The sequence below is a fragment of the Nelusetta ayraudi genome, unplaced genomic scaffold (genome assembly GCF_046127955.1).
Source record: "Nelusetta ayraudi isolate G7.1 ecotype Tasmania unplaced genomic scaffold, CSIRO-AGI_Nayr_v1 ptg000022l, whole genome shotgun sequence".
NCBI lineage: Eukaryota > Metazoa > Chordata > Actinopteri > Tetraodontiformes > Monacanthidae > Nelusetta > Nelusetta ayraudi.
The window spans coordinates 2,385,001-2,405,299 of NW_027466072.1; the positions used below are offsets into that span (position 1 = coordinate 2,385,001).

General features: G+C 42.5%; 1 protein-coding gene across 2 annotated transcripts in view; it reads right to left on the bottom strand.

Annotated features, from left to right (window-relative positions):
* dysf (dysferlin, limb girdle muscular dystrophy 2B (autosomal recessive)) overlaps positions 1–19,060 on the bottom strand; it is a 55,310-nt gene extending 36,250 nt beyond the window's left edge. The window contains exons 1-30 of one of the 2 annotated variants that reach the window (XM_076028071.1): positions 18,796–19,060; positions 12,064–12,119; positions 11,751–11,842; positions 10,731–10,836; positions 10,044–10,167; positions 9,698–9,954; positions 9,232–9,360; positions 9,079–9,141; positions 8,926–8,976; positions 8,789–8,819; positions 8,587–8,702; positions 7,847–7,973; positions 7,650–7,753; positions 7,493–7,561; positions 7,350–7,393; positions 7,037–7,119; positions 5,466–5,581; positions 4,967–5,080; positions 4,704–4,881; positions 4,034–4,158; positions 3,841–3,947; positions 3,402–3,597; positions 2,571–2,717; positions 2,364–2,495; positions 2,050–2,216; positions 1,520–1,634; positions 1,217–1,322; positions 980–1,122; positions 231–401; positions 1–18 (exon numbers count right to left, since the gene is read on the bottom strand). The exon at positions 1–18 is cut by the window's left edge and continues 67 nt beyond it. In XM_076028071.1, coding sequence (XP_075884186.1) covers positions 1–18; positions 231–401; positions 980–1,122; positions 1,217–1,322; positions 1,520–1,634; positions 2,050–2,216; positions 2,364–2,495; positions 2,571–2,717; positions 3,402–3,597; positions 3,841–3,947; positions 4,034–4,158; positions 4,704–4,881; positions 4,967–5,080; positions 5,466–5,581; positions 7,037–7,119; positions 7,350–7,393; positions 7,493–7,561; positions 7,650–7,753; positions 7,847–7,973; positions 8,587–8,702; positions 8,789–8,819; positions 8,926–8,976; positions 9,079–9,141; positions 9,232–9,360; positions 9,698–9,954; positions 10,044–10,167; positions 10,731–10,836; positions 11,751–11,842; positions 12,064–12,119; positions 18,796–18,883 — 3,375 coding nt within the window. In that variant the 5' untranslated portion in view covers positions 18,884–19,060. Of the gene's footprint in view, positions 19–230; positions 402–979; positions 1,123–1,216; positions 1,323–1,519; positions 1,635–2,049; positions 2,217–2,363; positions 2,496–2,570; positions 2,718–3,401; positions 3,598–3,840; positions 3,948–4,033; positions 4,159–4,703; positions 4,882–4,966; positions 5,081–5,465; positions 5,582–7,036; positions 7,120–7,349; positions 7,394–7,492; positions 7,562–7,649; positions 7,754–7,846; positions 7,974–8,586; positions 8,703–8,788; positions 8,820–8,925; positions 8,977–9,078; positions 9,142–9,231; positions 9,361–9,697; positions 9,955–10,043; positions 10,168–10,730; positions 10,837–11,750; positions 11,843–12,063; positions 12,120–15,745; positions 16,071–18,795 lie in introns of those variants that run through there. The other variant, XM_076028070.1, reaches the window with a different exon arrangement.
* Between the last annotated feature and the right edge of the window lie 1,239 nt (positions 19,061–20,299).

Here is a 20,299-nt window from a genome sequence, read left to right on the forward strand (position 1 = left end):
CTTGTCCTCGATGCTGCCCTGTGAATGGAGGGGGACATGTAGATAACTAAACAAAGCAGCGAGAATGGAAATCTGCACGTTTTATTGTAAAAAAAAAAAAAAAAAGCAATGCTCCTGTGTCTAAAAAAGGCAGGTAGCTCTGTCTGCCAGGTGAGAAGCACAGTACTGAGCAGGCTTCTGAGGTTCTAACATGGGACATTTCACTAGACATTCGTGGAGGGTTCTCGTACCAGAGAACACTCAAGAGCGAAGATGGCTGCAGGTCCTGTCTTCTCCAGCGGCTCCATGCGACACCTCCACCTGCGCCTTCTGAAGCTGTCCATCTTCTTCATCTTCAGGTGGAACCTCCCGAACAGGGAGGCGTACTCCCAGCCTTCCCTCTCTGCCTCATCTGGACGCAGCTGGAAATACAAACACATGCACACGCAGGCACATGGCGGCTCACTTTTTATTGCACGTTTTTGAAGCTGTATTGCCATCTAGCGGCCAGCAGAAAAAACGACTCCTCAAACGGAAGAACACTGAGAAGATGTGCATGGTTATCTGATTCATTGTTGTTAGTTGTAGAGGCAAAGGTGGGAAGTAACGATGTATAAATATCTTGTTTCTGTACTTGAGTAGATTTGTCAGGTGTCTGTACTTATCTTGAGTATTTCCTTTTCTGACAACTTTTTACTTTTGCTCCCTACACTTGTACACAAATAACTCTGCTCTCTGCTACTCAAATTGGATAAAAAAAAAAAAAAAAACATGCACGTTACTTTTGTGTTTGAAAGAATTTAAAAGATACACACTTTTTGTTGTAACAATTATAGTAATAAGTAATCAACTTATATACTATATACTATAGTTGTTGTTGCTTGAAGTGGAGTGGAGCTTCAACTATGCTGTTGGGTAGCTACATATAGATCTGGTTCATATTTTAGATGGAGATTTCTTTGGAGGACCTCGGCTTATCAGTTCATGTTCCTACTTTTACCTTCTTTAAAGCCTCCATCTTCTGCAGGTCTCGCCGCCTGAGTCGTGTCCACCGTCTCCTGCGGTTGGTGTGGTACAACTTCTCTGACGGCACCCACGATTTGGGCCGGCGGTCTGGAGGGATGGTGATGCCATATTCCCAGCCTAGACACGCATGGAATATACAGTATTTGCGAACATGACCAGTTAGTCCATTTGTAATTTAGTGCCGACGGGTCTTGCATATATGTGTACGGACCCTGATCATCCACAGCCCGGTTGAGATCTTCACTCCACTCCTCCTCCTCCCACACCCAACCGGGGGGACAGTCCACCTCGTCTTTTGGCACCACCTTCTCTCCATTCTGTACACACACACACACACACACACATACACACACACGCTCTATCACTTTATATAAATATCTCTATTTGTGTCACTGTGTCTGACAGTCTGACAGATTGCACTTCAACATTATGACTTTGAACTGTGTTGTACATCAACACACTGTCATAATATTGTGGGCACTACTACGCTGAATTTTAAAGAATACACACATACCACATCAGTGTAGCCCTCCGGCATGCCAATCCACTGTCCACCCGGCAACCTCATTTGGTTTTCAAACACTTCCTCTGTGAAGGTCATGTGACCAGCATCGGCGTCAACCAGTAACCTAAAGATTTATCAACACACACACACACACACACACACACACACACACACACACACACACACACACACTTATCATTTTCTGTGATGACCAATGTACATGTCTTTATTTAGTTATGTTTCATCATTCTGTGTACTGTCGCCAACAGGTTGTTTTCTTTCTTTCTTTTTTTTTAGATTTCACTTGAGTGATCAAGCAAAATGAAACCCAAAAGAAATCCTCCCAGCTTGAAGTTATTGTGAATTTTATTCTCAGTGACTATTGTCCGGTGGGTCAAGGCTTTATTTTAAATGGATTTTCTGTATCTAGAAAAAATAATAGAGACATTCTTCAAGTTTTCAGGTAAGCAATGTTATTAGTTGATGCGAGTAATCACGACAACACACACATGCACACACACAAACACACACACACGTACGTCTTTTCTGGGCTGATGAACCAGTCTCCTGTCCAGGTCCAGCCAGGAGATGGTTTGAAGCTCTCTTTGGGCAGTCTGATTCTTCCTGTGACATCACTGAACTTTGGGCATGTCAGGCCTGTAGTTCCCCAACTGCCCACAAGGGCAAGGCGGGTCTGGTTCTCGTACTGTAAGAATATACAGCGTGCAATGTTGATTTCCTGATTCTTTTTGTTTCTTTCTGGATTGACTTTAGTGTGAAAACTAAACAGAAACAAAAAAGCTACAATTATATCCCAGATTATTTTCTTAATACTAGAACTATCAGTAATCACCGTCTCAGCAAAGACCGACAGTTTTCCTTCAGCATATTCGTTGAAGTGTTTGACATCAGCTGCCAATCCGAACCAGATCTTGACCCTCAGCTGTCCAGGAAGTTTGGCTTCCCCGCCGCTGCTCTGAGGGTACTGCAAAACAAGCATACCTCAGGTCAGCGAGAGGTCAACGGGACCTGATGAGAAACTGCTCGTGAGAGTGTGTGCCTTAAGGAAGACGGTCTGCAGCTGTCCACAGTGTCTCCCTGAATGCTGCTTGGAGAAGAGGACCGTGTGTGCTGGGATGCGGTGGTAGGCCACCCGTCGGTCACCTTGCAGCATCCAGATCACGATGTCTGGGAAGCTGTTCTGAGGCTGCATGAGGGACAAAGAGCGCACAGAGAGTGAGGTGTATCAAACCTTTTTGTTTAATACATATTCCACATGCGATCATTCATAGTTTTGATGCCTTGAGTGACAATCTACAATGTAAATAGTGTCCAAACGTCAATTTCAACTCAACTCAACTCAACTCAACTCAACTTTACTGTCAGACATCACACATACTCGACATATGACATGATGAATGAAATTTCGATCCTCACAGACCCCCGGTGCAAGGCAGAGAAAAGTAAAATAAATAAAATAAATAAAATAAGATAAAAACAAATAAAATAGGATTAAAATAGACAAAGATAAACTCTACAAAGTATTCACAGTAAGGTGAGGTAGTGCGTGTAGTGCAGTTAGGGGGAGATAGTCTATAGTCTATGTGTGTGTGTGTGTGTGTGAGGGTGGGTGGGCAGAGTTTGTCAGTGAGGGGGTTATGGAGGGTGGCAGAGCAGGGAGAGCGTTGAGCCTCCTGATTGCTTGGTGGAAAAAGCTGTTCTTTAGCCTGTTGGTTTTGGCCTGGAGACTCCGTAGTCTCTGTACTATATCTAATATATCTATACTGTTTCCTTGGTTAAAAAATCATCCAGATCCCATCATTAAGGCAGTCAGTGAGTTAACGCATTAATGTCATTACACACTGATACACTAAATATAAGAGGAGCCCACCTCCTCAGCCATGGTCCGCAGCCTGCAGGCCCAGTCCTCGGCCTGCTCCAGCACCGTGGAGAGCTCCGTGTCCTGGCCGTGCTTGAGAGTAAGCGCAGCAGTGACAATCTGCTGCAGATGAAGAACACGCATGTTCCTCAAAGAACGGTCCAGGGGCGTCGCACACTGCCACTGGTCAAGAGAGGGAAGCTCCTCGCTGGAAGTGTAAAAGCAGAACAAACAAAAAAAAATTAACATCATCATAAATGTCCGCACAAGTGAGTAGCCTGAAGTGAAGGGCTACAAGCAAATCGATTGTCTCAAGCAGTAGATCAGCTAAAAGATCATCGAGGTGCTGAGTTTTAGAAGTCAAGTTAAAATTGACTGCAATGACTTAAGAAAAGACTACACAATTTCAATCATTACTAGTTACGATACATAAGCAGTAATTCATTTTAACCTGCAGTCTGTGATGACCTGATCCAACAGTTCAACCACTCGGAGTTCCACTTCGTCCATGTCGCTCCCTGCCTTCACCGCCAGCTCCACTCGTTGCAGGCTTGCCTCCTGCAATCACAATGACACCTGCAGTCAGCATAACAATGCCTTACAGTGACCTGTTGCCTCAAAGAGTGGCAGAACTTGCAACCAACCAGTCTGTCGATGACAGCCTGTAGCATGTTGAGAGCCTCAATCCTGGGCTTGATGTCCTCCCATTCTGACGACAGAACCACCACTGGCTTCACGTTTCCCCACGGCAGGTAGTAGTAGTGGCAGCCTGGACCACACACACACACACACACACACACACACACACACACAGGAAATCAAGGGGATGCACTTTGCACAAATGCAACATTTCTATTCAAAGTTAGGAATGTATGCTCAGGGAAAGTATATTCTGCAGGTAGTTTCCTGAAAAGGAATTCAATCTAAAAATTGGAACTAAATGAAATATGCTCAAAACGAAGATGAATATGAGGTTATTTCTTTACAAAAATATTTATAATACATTTAAATAAATGTATCTTCTTTTTCTAATTGCTGATTGTTTTGAAAACTCCTGATCATAATGTATTTTTTTCATACTTGAAAAATAAAATTTCTTAAGTGCTAAATTCTATAGAATATAAATGTTAATAAGCAAACATTTAAAAATGATTACATTCAATGTAATATTCATGTATATTTACCAATATAAATTCATTGACAATTAAAACATTTGCGCCCTGTTTTCATTTATCTTTTCTTTTTTTTTCATTTCAACATTCTCCTGCATAACTATCAACTTCTGAATTTCAATTGTCTGCATTAAATACCCACCATCAAACACTGCTCTGCTGAACTGGGTGGTGGAGGTCAAAGGGAGGCAAGTGTAGTCAAACTTGTTGCCATAGTTGCCGATGCTGACCTCGAACTGGATGGCATCGTCCACGTCCTGCAGCAGCGTGGCCGAATAGAAGGCCACAAACAGGGAAAACTTCCTCTTCCTGAGAAACTTCTGTTGGCCAGGAAAGAAACATGATGAAGGAGGGACGGACCATAGCTTTTGTAGAGGGTTTAGGCTCTCTTTCGACTTTTGTCACCTCGACCACCAGCAGGTCATCGGAGTGGATGTCATCATATCTCTGCTCCGGCTTGTCTGTCAGTTTAGTGGTGAGCTCCAATAAAACTCGGCCTCGGTAGGCCACGCCTTCTCCCTGACACACAGGAAAACATTTAAAACGCATCAGTCACATCTAATGAACGTATTCACATTTTTAAACAATGTAGATTCATTTTTAATTCAAAGCATGAAGGATAAAAAAATGAGAAAATCTGAGAAAAAAATTATGTAACGTAATGGGGGAAAATCTTCAGCAGACAACATCATCCATCAAGACAACACATTTATATATGTATGTAAAACACAACAGGAATACAAATAAATGATTATCGATTAATTGGTTTCTCGTTGTGATCAAGAAATCCTGAAATCCTGCCCTTTATAAACGTAAATGACGTTATCGTCAACTCAAAATTTCTACCCTCATTAAACGGAATAAGTAACAACGCTGAGAAGCAGAAGACAGTTTAAAGAATAACTTTTCCGAGGTTTAGCGCCTCATGGGGATCGTTGAAGGCAGTGAACTCTCTGGGGCTGCCATACAGGTTGACGAAACACGGGCCAAAAGTTGGCAGGAAACCAAGGCTGTCATCAACTGCAACGACACAAAGCCACACTCAGATATCACTCGAAACCCTTTTGTGGAAAAGCAGACATGAAGACATGATGCACGAATCACTGAAATAATCACGTTTGGCACGACGCAGCAGATTCAGAGGATTTCATTAGAACATATTGTGGGATTAGACAGTCGGAAGAACAGAGTCACATATAAATCAGGAAAGTACATCAGCTGATTTCAGTGAAGCTGGACGGATTTATATTAGGTAAGAGAGAGAGAGTGGTAGACGTACTGCCAGAATGGACGGTCCGTGGAGTCAAGTCGTCTGAATGCGTAAAGAGGAAGGATGGTTCAGAGTCACAGACAAGAAAAGGAGGAGCTTTCTTGTATAACCGCACAGTGGGGCAAATGTACTGTGTATGCACACAATATGCACTGAACTACAAGCACAGCACAACACAGCACCTTGAAAACCAATGCTTTTAGGTGTGTTTTTAGGTTGTAAGCAACTAGCACACAACTCCAGCACGCGATCGGCTGGTTGCCTTCAGTTACTATTTAGAGATGGAGAAACACTCGTGCGAATCCTCACAACAGTCCAACAATCAAAAGCTGTGCCAATGTCATTGTCCAGCACACTGGGTCAGTCCACATGCAGGTCAGCAAAATACTGCTAATGCTTTGTTCTGTCTACAAATCCAACCATGCACCCGGTGATTTGAGACTCATCGCTACATTTGCTTTTTCTTTTCTCCACATTCCACCTGTCCAGTCCCTTTCCAAGAGCATCAAGGCCTGCTTAAAACCAACATCTATTGAATTCTCACTAGACAAGGCACAGCCACATATAGTAAATCTATGGGAATTACCCCAGTCTGCCTGCAACCCAGGGCCTGCCTGTGTTGCTTCTCTTCAGGCCTCCGTCGACAGTCTAAAGCCATGCACATTAGGCCAATTGGCATCTCTAAATGGTCTATGTGTTTATCTTTGTGTGAATGTGGATGGTTGTTGGTATTTCTTGTTGAGTCTTCCCACATTCGCCCCCAACTCAGCTGGGATATCCACCAGCACCCCTACAATTCTGACTGAAGGACAAGCATTGATAGATGGATGGAGTCCACTGAGGTTAGAGTTATTCCAGAAACACAACAGAGTTCGCATGCTCATCTGCCTCATGGAAGCTGCTGCTTGCTTTAAAAGCTTGACCTTCATTTCCAATCTATGGCAGCTAGTGATAAAAATGTAAAATTTCAGATATAAAATTAAGACTTTTTGAGAAAAAGTGGTGTTATGGTCCCAAACAGTTTTCATAGGTTCGGAATGAAAAGGTTACTTGGGTTAAATAAGGTTAAATTGGTTAATTGACTAGATTAGTTTCAACATAAATATGCATCAAAGGTGAAACGCCAGGTGAGCCCAGTCCACATCCTGGATGAATCACCTTAAGCTGAAAACGGTAGATTCACACCAGTTTCAACATGAACTTACCTTCTATTTCACCACCAGGGGCCGAGATCTTCGACATACAGAGGTGAGTGGTGCCGACGACGTCATTGTGACTGGCTCTGTCCCTGGAATGAGAAAAAATAGATAGTGTCGTACATCAAAATATCTCTCTGTTGTAGTTCTTTTTCTTCAATGAGCTATATAACTCTAAATTTAAAAAGGCAAATGGTGAGCACCCATTAACAAAGTAAACTATCACAATGAGAAATAAGGTAATTTAAGAAAAATGTGGCCTTTTCCGTGAGTGCTATCAAGATTGAATTTGGAAGAAAAAAAAAAGCAAGCAAAGGTTCACCAGTCCAGAATTCTGATCCTCATCTTCTCACACATGGACGGAAACTAGTCAACAAAGCAAAAAAAAAAAAAACACTGAGGATTTGTCTTTGTATCATCATTATGGGTTTAAACTATTTTGTTTTGTTTTATTTTTTGCCTTACCCTAATAGGCATGCTGAGCTGCTGGTTCCACTGTGGGTTGGCATTTTTTTCCAGAATCTTTGTGCAGACCTGAGAAAGGAAAGGAAAAAACCCTAAATTAGCTTCTGAACTTCATGTTGGGGTGGTGATCAAAGAGTTCCTGAGATATTATACACACTGTTTTGCCTGCGAAGTGGATCTCCACCAGCGGGTCCACCAGGTTCTTTCTGTTGCTGTCAAACCCGAGGATCTGCCTCATTCCATCCATGAAAGCATCATCCACTGCAGACAACAAAAGAGCAAGACATCTACCAATGTATGTCTTCTAAGAAGATTAAAACCATGAAATAAAAAGCAACCTGTCTCTGGATTTACTTTGTGGCAGGTCTTCAGCTCTGTAGATCTTCAGGGTGAACCTTGCTCCTCTCAGGGACACTCCAGCAGGCCTCAGCAGGTTTCCCTCGATATCTTCTTTATCCTCCACACACTCACGCTTGTCAGCCTGAGAACCAAGACAGATCAACACAGCGCTCAACATCACATTGCTAATATGCAGCAGCATCACTGGTATAAACGTTCGTAGCTCTGGTAGCTTGTGTTAGCATCACTTCAAAGTGAACAATATTGCAAGTAGGCTAGCCTTGAATCATTTGTATTCATCTCGCATACCTACTGTGGTCAAGGGAAATGGCAGGACTACAAGGAGATAATGTAAATATCTGCATCAAATCCAAATAGATTCCAGACAGATTGTTACAACTAACCAGGTCATTACGTCTCAGTGCATACTGGACCTGTGTCTTTCTGTCACAGTTCCATGATGCGTGCCAGAGTTTCACAACACTGTAAACTTTGTTTTATTTATTATAAATACCATCCACTTCTGATAAAAATTCCCTTGCTGCTACATCCACACAAACATCAAGTGAAAAGGCTTAAATACAGGTTGGCAAGATGAATGAGTCAAGGGATCACTACTGATACTAAATGTGCAACTTTAGTAAAAGTAAACCAAAGTTTGTTGTAACCTCCTTTATAGCACAGGAAATCAAAAGAAAATCAGCAAATGCTGTGGAGCTCATCCAGCTTCAGCCCACTCCCGCAATCCCACTCACCGGTGGCTCGTCTCCAGCTGCCAGAACCATCAAGCTGACCTTTAGGTATCCTCTGACCCCTGCAGAGAGGTCATCAGGGTCACAGAGCAGGAGCCATTTCCTCAAGAAGCAGTGTCCTACAAAGAAAGGATGGACTTTAAGTTCTTCTTCAAAGACATATATTACATTTTACATCTGGGAACTGAGCCGTCTGTGAACTCACTGTGCTCATTGTAGATGGCTCCAACATCCAACTAGAAAAACATCACAAGAGCTCTGATTTATTTGGGCGATACAAATGAACACACGTGTCTATGTTCTTTCAGTGTCTTTTCAGTCATTTGCATGAGGGAGGTGTACCTTGAATTCACCGATCACAGCATCAGTCCTGAGTGAGCGAGAGTCACACACCTGTAAAGAGGCACAATTTAACTCGAGCGACGCAACAGAAGTATTCTAATTGAATGTGCTTTTCAAAGGTCAACACAGTAACAGCAAAACTGCAAGACTTACAGTGATGAAGATGGGTTCATCAAACAAGTCGGAGGGAGTCTCAAAGAAGTTCAGGAAAAACGTCTAGGAAAGGAAGACATTTCGGTTTGGCTGAACGTTAGAGTTCCTGCTTCATCTGAAATTCCCATTATTATTTTGTGGTTAGAGGCTCACCTCATCAAACACGGGGTTGTTGCCTTTTCTGATGCGGGTCCTCTTAGTCTGTCCAGCAACCGCTATCTTGACAACAGGCTGGATGTTTATGCCCGGCAGCTGTCGGCCCTCAATGATACGCAGGCGGACCTGGACAAGATCTTGGACGTCAACAACTAATATACTATATTATACCTGCACGTGAACTATATGTGCATTTAATAACAAAATAGCCACATTATGGTTCTCTGAGCAAACAATTCTGTTCTTTAAATCTGAGGATTATGACCAATCTGAGCAAAAGGCAAGAAAAAGTAAAAGGTACATAGGATACTATCAGGATTAATTACAGTAGTAGACGTCGACAGGAAGCCATACAATTTAAATGGTAAAAAGAAAAAAAAGTTGATTATTGAAAGTGAACAAAATTGAATTACAAAGTCAAAATTAAATCAAATTTTCCACAACCACTGGCACTGATGGGCACCTGTAGGTCCTGTGGTTTGTTGGGCAGCTGCTTGGGCTGACTGCTGGCTCCTCTCCTCCTCTTCTTCAGTCCACCATGAGTGTTGTAGGATGGAGGTGAGCGCTTGGGTATCTGGGCTGCTGGGGACTCCTGGCCTGAGGGGCCCTGGTTGCCAACAATGACCATGGAGTGGCCGTCGTCGGCACCCTGATCCTCTGTCTGCTCCAGCATGATCATGCTCTCCGTGTCCTCCTCCCCCAGTGTGTCCAGAGAAATCACTGCTCAGGCAGACACATTGACGAAATTCAGTCCCAATTTTGTATATACAGTAGCAGAAGGCAAAAGTAAATAATAACAAGATTATTACTGGTCACAGTGTCCATTTCCACTGCAGGGTTGCCGTAGGGTAGAGGCTCGTGTGGATGTGGAGGTTGGAAGGTTGGAACTGATCCTGGAGGAGGGATGTAGGACACCTGCATGGTCAGCGTGGCCTGGATCAGACAAGAAGACAAGGTGGTGTGATGAGTGTCAGAGGTGGAGGGAACCGACATGAAGGATTGGACCAGTCTTTAAAGGGTGGTCCTAGTCTCATCTCAGCCTTGACACTCTCTGTTTTTTCTTTGAGAAGAAACTCTGGTTTCTTCTTGCTATGGGTTGAGTGACCTCTCTCTCACATGTCGCAATAGCATGCCTTCATGCAAGTGGTAGTGTTACCCCTGCCTTGGTACTGTCTTAACTCCCAACTACTGTATAGTGTCTTGACTACATCAAGCAGCACTGAGACTTGCTACGCTTTTTGTCTTCTTTTATGCGGGTGTTCTTCCCCACTACAGACTTCCAATAGGTGCAATATTCCACATGAAACTCGATAGTTTTTTTGGTGATTACATCACCAGCGCATCAAGATAAACATGTTTAGTTAATGGGTCATTTCTCATTTTTGGTTAAACTATACCTCTGTGGAGGTCCAGGTTGGTTCTCTGATATGACTTCATATCAGAGACAGAAGATCCAAACATGACAAAGCAATACGTGCCATGTGATTTACACTCACCCCTGTGTTGTTTCTCTTATGGTCCAACAAGGAGATGGTGAAGGAGGCAGCAAGGTTGGGAGAGTTGAGCACGTCTCTGAGGGACAGGCGGCATTCCCCCAGAAACCTGCACACATTTCAACAGTGGGAAGTACTGCTACTGATTTGGGAACACTGATTCTGATCTAAAAGATGCTCGCCTTCAGTTAATTATCTGACTATCTGTTCATGGATTTGTAAGATTGAATCCTATTATATTTAACTCATATTGCGATTGTTGTCTTTCTTTCTTTTATAATTTATTAAATTAGGATTGAATTATTTCAGTCCCTAAACAGTTATACATTTAACTATATTTCTATTTTTTTATTAGTATATTTAATATCCTCTTTTGCAAAGATATTTTAATTTGGGTACTTTTTTTTTTTTTTTTACTCAATTTTGAGTTCTTTATGAAAGGCGTCAGTCTGCCGTCTCAGGCCTGAGTGTACCACGACAAGTTGACAAGTGATGCAATAAATCAATCAACACAGGCCTCAATGAATGGGTGGAAATATGAGGAAATAAATACGGCACAATGAGAGGATGACCCAGCTCTTTCATGCCTGGCCTTTCCCCTCCGAGGGAAACTTGAGCACGTCTGACATTTTGATGAAGTGGAACGCTCCCAAAAATAACCATATGTGAGGGCGTTTTCACCGCCGCAGCCCTGCCCATGCCCTGAGGTTTATCACATCTGTCAACCAAGTCCCTCTTTAAAACATTGCTATCCCTCTTCTTATCTTGATTCCAGTGCAACTCTGGGAAGGATTTGACAGTTGTTTTGCAAACAATGCGCTGAGTGAGAGCCTGAGCTGATCCCTTAATTTAGTGCTCTTATTTTAGTAACACAAATAAAGGCTGGGATTTATATTGCACTTTCCACATGGTAGCCAAAACGCTCACAAAGAACACAATAATTCAATATTAAGTTGATATTACAGTCTTTCATCATTCGCATCATTCACTGACTAACTTCAGCTGACTACCTGACCTGATTACCTGTTTCTGCCCATCTTCTCATGGTCCTTGACGACACAGTGCAGCTCTGCCCCAGGGTCCAAGGGAATCCCTTTCAGGTCCCATTCAAAACCCTGGCAGAGGAACAAAAGAATGAGGTCAGTAGGTGATTATTAAAGTTTGTACCGGTAAACAGTGTAATTTCTTGTCAGAAATGGCCGGAACATTTAGGTTTATGTTATTGGTAGTTTTACTAAAGTGAAACACCTTTTTGCAGGTACAGGAAGTCAATGATGCTGCCTAAACTGAGAGATGCAGAAAATGTACAACAAGCAGGTTGTTGCAAACAGCGTACCTCATTCCAAACAGGGTTGGGGTTGTTCTTGATGACCTTTGTCTTTTTCTTAGAGCCTAAATGAAACAGAGAGACCTTAATATCAGGAGGAAACCTTCACAACAGCAAAGTCACTTCTCTTTTTAGACAACAGAATTATCATTATTTCCTGCAAATTGTTTCACAGTCACTCGACCCCCAATGCTGATCTGTTGGTTAATTCTGTCTCGCCCCAGTTAACCAATCCATTCCATTTCCATTGTGACAAAGCCAAGTAAACATTAACTACAATATAAATTTAAAAAAATGTGAAGTTAAGTCAGCCCCAGGGAGAGCCATGATTAATTATATTTCCAATTTGGGTTCTATAGTTCATAATTGGAATATGGTAAATGATAATAATATAAAATATAATAGGATATAATAATAGTAATAGTTATAATACCAATTGTAAAAAAAATGTAACTGGTATGTGTTATCTTTCTGCAACTTCCTGCAACATAACATTCAAAGCTCTCATTTCCTGTCTGCAATCGACTCTCACAGGAAGCTTAAGAAAGAGTATAAGAATTAAAAAGCAGGGTTCACTTGCGGCTCAACATATAGACACGCAAACTTATGTAGCACGCATATGAACAAGACTGATATGATTAATTTCAGTGTTGCTTTAGTATCATCGTTTCCGGTTTGTTTCTGCTCAGAGAGAAGAACAGCTTCTCCAAACAAAATGTTCTTTCCAGATGAAAGGAAACAGGAACAATGACTATTGTCTGATTTTGAAGCTTCTTGTTCATTTCCAGTGAATGACCACAGAAAAGTCTTGACGCAAACGTATATATCCGCTCTATACAAGTCTAAAATCATATTGATTTTTTCATTCATTCATTCATTCATTCATTCATTCATTCATCCATCCATCCATCCATCCATCCATTCGGTTATTTTCTATGTCTTCATAGAACATCGTAGATTAATCAACCTGCATGACAACTGCTTGTAAAAAGCTCCCTCTTATTCATCCACAGTGATAAAACCCTCCGTACTTCTACCATACAGTGTGTCACTATTGTGGATGCTTGTGGTCAGAAAATAACGGTGATTAAACATCGCGACCGATGCTCATTGTTTTTTGAGAAACATTCTGTCGCCAACTTCACACACCCACAGAGAAGTGAACGCTTGTTTGCTTTCCTGTTTTGCCTGCAGCCATCACCCAATGTGAGGACACACAAATTACCTTAGCGCAGACATACACGCATACACACGTACACAATCACGCACACAGACACACACACACACACGAACACTGACCTGCACACAAGTCTTTTACCTACGTAAGTGCACCTCCGCTTCTGGAAAAGTTTTTTTTAAAAACACATCCACCCTTCCACAGAGGGGTCAAGAGGTCTTCTTTGCTGAGCACAAGTGTGTGTGTGTGTGTGTGTGTGTGTGTGTGTGTGTGTGTGTGTGTGTGTGTGTGTGTGCGTGCAAAAATGCTTGCGTGTGTTGGTATCAAACCAGCATCTCAGACAGGAAGTGGCACAGCATCAACTTCCTGATATGTTCAGTTTGGCACAAATCATCGTCTTGGAGTCCAGAATAGGACAAACTGTGACCCAAACAGCTTTGTAGTCCTCAGGGGAAGGCTAAGATTAGCAGTCACATTGAGGCCGGCACATTCGTAGGTGTGTGTGTGTGTGTGTGTGTGTGTGTGTGTGTGTGTGTGTGTGTGTGCGTGTGTGTGTGTCCAGTGTCAAGCCTTTTTACATGGTGCTTTGAAAGTCCAATATGAAACAAAATTATGCAAACAACATTTTAACAACAGACAAAAAGTCCATTATTGAAATCTTTGGCTTGATCTACTTTTCACTGTGTGCATTTCTAGAGAGCAGTCCATTGTGATGTCACAAAGGGCATGCTTCTCCCTCTGTGGCAACCCCACGCCCACCGTGTCTTTAGCACACTTGTGGAAGGTAAAACAGAGCACCAATTTTTAGTAGGAATCTGACCATTGACCATTTTTGCACAACGCTGCAAACAGAGGGCTAAATATGATGTTTTCTGGAGAGCTCGAGAGTTCACTGTTGTCTGGGATGAAAAATGAAAACAAGTGGGTAAAATATGGGACCTTTGTAAATTCAAAGCAATGTTCCTAATTGTAGAATTCATTCACATTTAAGTCGACTTTTCTCAAATGGACTTTTCATGTTATTTCACCTGTCAAATATCTGAAGGGCCTCGTACAAAGCTTCGGTTTTCGTCCTGGCTTTACGTCGCACAGGATAAGGTTGAAGTTGCACTCTTGCTCATTATTATTTACCGAAGCAGAATAACACTTACGCTTCCAACAACAACTCACTGGCAGGAAATCCTGCCCCAGAAGCACACAAAAACAAGTGCGTTTATTCATAGACACCATCGGCATGGTTCACTGCCAACACCTGCAGCTGCATGATACGAAGGTGAATGCCATTTGTGCAGGTCACACATATAAAAAATGTAATTATCATTATTATAGTGATTTGCAATAAGGTCATCTATTTCTAAGAGTGTCGTTTCTTATCTAGTTATTTCTATGCACCTTTACTATTTCTATACTTCTTATCTTCTCACTTCTTCTTTTACACATTTCTGCCTATTCACACAGTACATTTTAAAAATGATTTCATTTCAAAAACATCCCTGGTTGCAAAGACCTCTCCACCCATGCACCAAGAAAACTGAGACACATGATCCGCTCATATGAGGAACAATACATGTCTGCATTGATCAATATTCTCCATGGCAGAGGCTTCGGAGAAAAAAAGAAAAAGAAAAGAAAATACAAACATCTTTTCTCTGACACGGCGATAATTCTACTTCACTGGCAATGTTCTTAAAAGTTTGTAGCCGCCACAAAAGAGTGAGTCAAGGTCCCATCATCATTGTTTATATTCTAAGAGGTGCATCCAATTCTTCCCCTCAGAACAAATTCTAAGAGTGCGAGCATGATGGCACCAGGAAGCAGGACAAAGGCAGGAAGTGACGGCCGAGCTCAGCTCATTAAGAAGGCAGACACTGACTTTGTGAAAAAATACAACAATAAAACGATGGAAAAACAGAGCGCGTGCCATTTCATTAACTTGACGGTGACTATTTTCAGACATGACATTTTGATCGGCGCATAACTTAAAATATTTGAAAGTGTACCAGCAGCAAACTCAATCCCCCAAGTAAACGCTGTTCCCACCACTGCATTGACATCATTCATATTTAAAGTAACAGACCTTTTTACTCTGTGTCCATATTAACAAGAGCTGCCCGGACACACAGGCACAGTTGCTCAAATGTCTTGGGGTGACGTGACTTCCAGTGAGCCATCAGGCATACAAGCAACATCAGGACTGTTTTAAGCCTAAAGGAAATGGAACTTATATTATGGGAAACGTTTAACTTATTGAAGCTATTTGGGGCTAGAATGGCTGCTGTCTAGTGTTTAGCATGCAGATTTATGCTAAGGAGAGGGCAGAACGCTACTGACATGCTGGGATGGGATTTAAGATGAAGGAAAAGAAGCAGAAGAAGAAGAAGAAGAAGAAGAAGAAGAAGAAGAAGAAGAAGAAGAAGAAGAAGAAGGTGGGATTTAAACAATCCTGACAAAAGATAACACACTGCAGTTTACCATCTTGGACTTGCTGTCTGAACCTGGGATAAAGTCTCTTACCTCTGAAAGTGACACTAGCCAGGGGGTGGGAGTGTGTCAGGCTGTTGGCTCGCTGAATAACACAGCGCAGCATGGCTGAAAGCCTCCACGAACCTCAGCAGAGTCCCGAAACCCGCGATGCTCAAAGATGTGATTGAGATACGGCAGAAGCAGCTGATCCACGAGTGAAGGGATGGCTGCTTACATGGCACCGGGACCTCTGGTGCCCACCCAACAGAACTTCAGAACCAAAGACCAAAACCACCACAAGATTCCCACCTAATCAGAAAAGTCTTTTTTTTTGAGAGTTGTCAAGAATACACTCCTCTGGCTAAATTACCCTGCACCACAATGAAAAAAAAATGATGATAGAAATTTCTCCAACTCTGTCCGTCTCTGGAGCCTCATATAACTCAACCTCCTTCTATTTCTCCTGCAGCTCACACACACAGAGCGGGAAAGAGCGAGAGTTTGTCAGGAACGGACACACACCTCACGTCCAGAGGAAATCTCAACATTTCCTGTTCTCTTTTCCCCTCTTCTCTCCCCGCCGCCCTCTGTCTTGCCCACATCTTTGACCTGCTGTTTACAAGCAGTTTCCCTCCCTCCTTCCACCTTCCATCCCTTTGTTTTATTTGGTTTATTACCATTTTGTGCTGTGGCAACTTGCACGCTGATGTTTTCTGTACACAGCCGAGGGCAACAACAACCAACGACCTGAACCTGTTAATCATCATTTCTTGAAAGGAAAATACGTTTGGCTGCAGGAAATTGCAGAAGTAGAATTTATTTTCTATCATAAAATATTTTAAAAATGTACTCATCGAAAATTTAATTCGAAAAATAAATAGCAATTGAAAGAGTTGATGTTTGGCAACACAGAAATATGTAAAAGACATAAAGTACAAATAGATTTATGGGAACAATATTAAACAAACTAATAGGTTTTCCAAACTGACAGTTAGTGGTTCTCTAGAAATTCTATACAGCAAAATTAATTGAAATTTTTAATAAATTCATACTAAAATTGACACCATGTGAAGCGGCTACTGTGCTTTGTCACAATATTACCTTGATATTGGAACAAGTAACTTTAAATTAGCGACGACGTCGAAGGCTCCGTGTTTGCACAAGGTGTGAAACAGCACCTCCCGCAGGCATTAATCGGTCAGTGCAAAGGTTGGTTGGAGAGGGTACAATTAGGCATCGCAGGCACCAAGTAGCGCCATCTGTTGTCAAAGACTCACAAAATCTGACAAACAACAAGAGCACCGTGTCTAATGGAGGCTGTCAACGGCTGTGGCTGTTAAAACTCACTTTAGTCTGGTCTTAACCAATGACATCTCCTGCAAGATCTTCCATCAACATCTTTAGGTAGGACCTCCATCTATATCTGACCTGAAGTGAATAAAGTTCTTCATACACTTTGCACTAGCAATTGACGACGGGCTCTTTTTTTTTTTCTTCTTTTTTTGACAAATGGCAGTATTTACAGTTTAACCACAACACAAACTTTATTAATTAAAATAAATGTTTATGGTGATTCCAAGCTGTTGTCACTAAATTAACAAATGCAATGATTGTTGGAATCTGCAATCAAAGAGTGTCTTGCTGAAGACCTCAAACAAAGTTGGAATTAGACCGCTGCAAAAAGTTGCTTTAAACTACCCAATGCTGTGAAACAAGAGAAGTTTATAGTAAATCAATTTGTGCACTAAAGATTGTCAGTCATTGAAAGTAGCTGTCAGGTGGATTCCCTCTTCTCTTTCATCCATTTGTCTATTTTTGATGGATTCTCTTTTGACTGAGCCAAGTCATCTTCATGGTTGTTGCGGCACAAACAGAAAATGCGGCCGATGTCGTGCTCGCTCGCACACACCCTAAAGCTGTGATGAATCTAATGAAGTAGGGATCAGAGAGTCCAAGCACTCTCTGACACTGCAGGATGAAGGTCAGAGGGAATGTATGGATATCAGTGCAGAGAAAAGGGATTTGCTGCGCTGCCTTTAAAAGCAGTTGTCTGCGCCGATGTCACAAGCCCAGCAGCACATGGTTGCTTCTATTTATTAGCCTCGTTCCAATGACATGGGCTATTTCGTGCATGATGTTGCATTACATACACATGATGATTTGAGCATGTTGTTTACTTACACATGATGCTCATGTGAGGTATGTGTTCTTTAAATAACATAAAACCATGCTAATGTGCAGTCAACTCATCTTATTGACTTTGAAAAAAAAATGGGTGTCCTTTCGGTACTTTAAAGTTTCAATGTTCGACCTATACCTACATTCAAGTCTATAGTTTCCATGCTCTGCAACAGCAGTTCTCTTTAACTCCCAGTATTCAACAATATATTGAGCCCTCTGCTGTATTATTATTATTATACGGGGGCACCCAAACACAAACAAAGATTGAAAAATATATGAGTCACACAAAAGGAAGAAAATTCAGTGGTGAGACTGCAGTGATCTACATTGTCTGAAAACTGCTGAACCAATAGGGTAAGGTGTGCGTGTGTGTGTGTGTGTGTGTGTCTGTTCCCTTAGCCCACTCTAGGCAATTTCCCATTTTACACAGGCAAACCTTTGTGCGAAACACATCATGGGTTCCTGACACACTCATATCTAAAATACTCATCCATGCTTTGCTTGTACACTCATACACACACACACACACACGCACACACACACACACACACACACACACACACACACACACACACACACACACACACAGACAGACAGACAGACAGATATAAAATGGATTGACCAGTGTGATCCACACCAACATGAGTGGAGCCAGACTGGTACATACATGGGAGCAGGACGACAGCTCCAGAGTATAAACACCAACCACACTCGCCCTAAACGGGCCAGGAGCCATGACGGAGGACTTGCACAGATTTACTAATAATAACCGCAGCTGTTTAAAAGGGGGGAGGAAGAGGAGGAGGAAAAAAGGCGGTCACAGCTGCTCTTAACTCTTCATTTCTACCGGTGAAAAGCATTTCCTGTGAAACCTGCCTGTGAACCCTTCACCCTCACCCACACCGATCATCCAGCCCTACCTTCGTAAGTGACGCTGCAGTAAGCATCGCTGATGTCATCGTCCGCCGTTTGCAGGCGCTCTGCGCACAGGATGAACACACGCAGCATGTCTCGCAGGCTCACACACACACACTCACAAACAGCTCGCTCAGACACCACCGGCAGGCTGCTTTAATTCCATAAATGGCCTCCTAAAAATATCCTGCTAATGAGGAGAGATCCCAGCCAGAGGGAGACAGGAGTGGACCAAAGACCCTGAGGACCAACACTGAGGGTGTGACTGGCAGTGCTGCAGCTCTCTGCTGTCTCACTGGCCCTCTCTCCCTCTCTCTCTCCCTCTCTCTCTCTCTCCCTCTCTCTCAAACACACACATTGGCTGACTGCTGCACACACGCGCACTGTCTCCTCAATAACAAATGGCTTCGATGACCAAAAACATGCAGACACGTGCCAACACACATTGTCCCTTCAATCAAAGCGAGCCTGAATGCCAGAGGCATTGACACACACACACACACACACACACACACACACCTAGAGGGAGAGAGAGAGAGAGAGAGAGAGAGAGAGTTGGTTACTTTTCAATCCCAGGATCATGTATGCCTTATACATACAACAGAAGCAAACCAACCAACCAAACTCTTGCAATTTACACCAACGCACGTGTTAATCCCACAGAAACACACACACACACACACACTCGTCCACTGACAATGGACGAGTGTGTTGGTCAAAAAAATGTGCTTGTCGGTGCAGGTTTATCTTGCCAAAAAGAAAGAGTCAGTGTCAAAGACTTGAGGGACTGCAGTTATTTCGAGGGGAGTTGACATATATATTCCTACACACACACACACACACACACACACACGCACACACACACACACACACACACACACACACACAGGGAAATACAAGTGGATGGCTAACAATCCTCATACCACAATAAAAATAAAAATAAACCAGCAACAGTCACAGATGACTGTGAGACTTCATGGAAAATATAAATCTGCTGCTGATCCTTCTTTCTTTCTTTCTTTCTTTCTTTCTTTCTTTTCTTTCCCTATCATTCTTTCTCTGCTACTTCCTTTCAGACTCCAGGCTATGGAGTTATGCAGCTTTTGGAGTTATGCAAACTTTAAATGCTGAACTTAAATGGGGAGTTCAGCCCCCTTCTTGTGACTGCACTTTAAGACAAATCTGCTTGACTTGGGGGTTGCTGTGGTGTTTTAACAGAAGCGGGACAAAATGGGTACTGTGGGAATTTAAGTGGGCCACAGGATTAGTCGACACTTTCTTTGCCATGTTGATCATAGGAGTAGAATTGCTGTGTGGTGGGCAGGTAAAAGCAGGCAGACGCTGGTTGCTAAGTGCCGTCTGGGAGCAGACATGGACAGAATTCTGTTGCTCTTCTATTTATAGTCTGACCCACTGGACTTCTGTCGAGTCACTTTCTAAATTAGCCTGTGACCACTCACTTACAGAAAGTGTGGCACCTTTGGAAGCAACGAAACCGATAAACTTCAA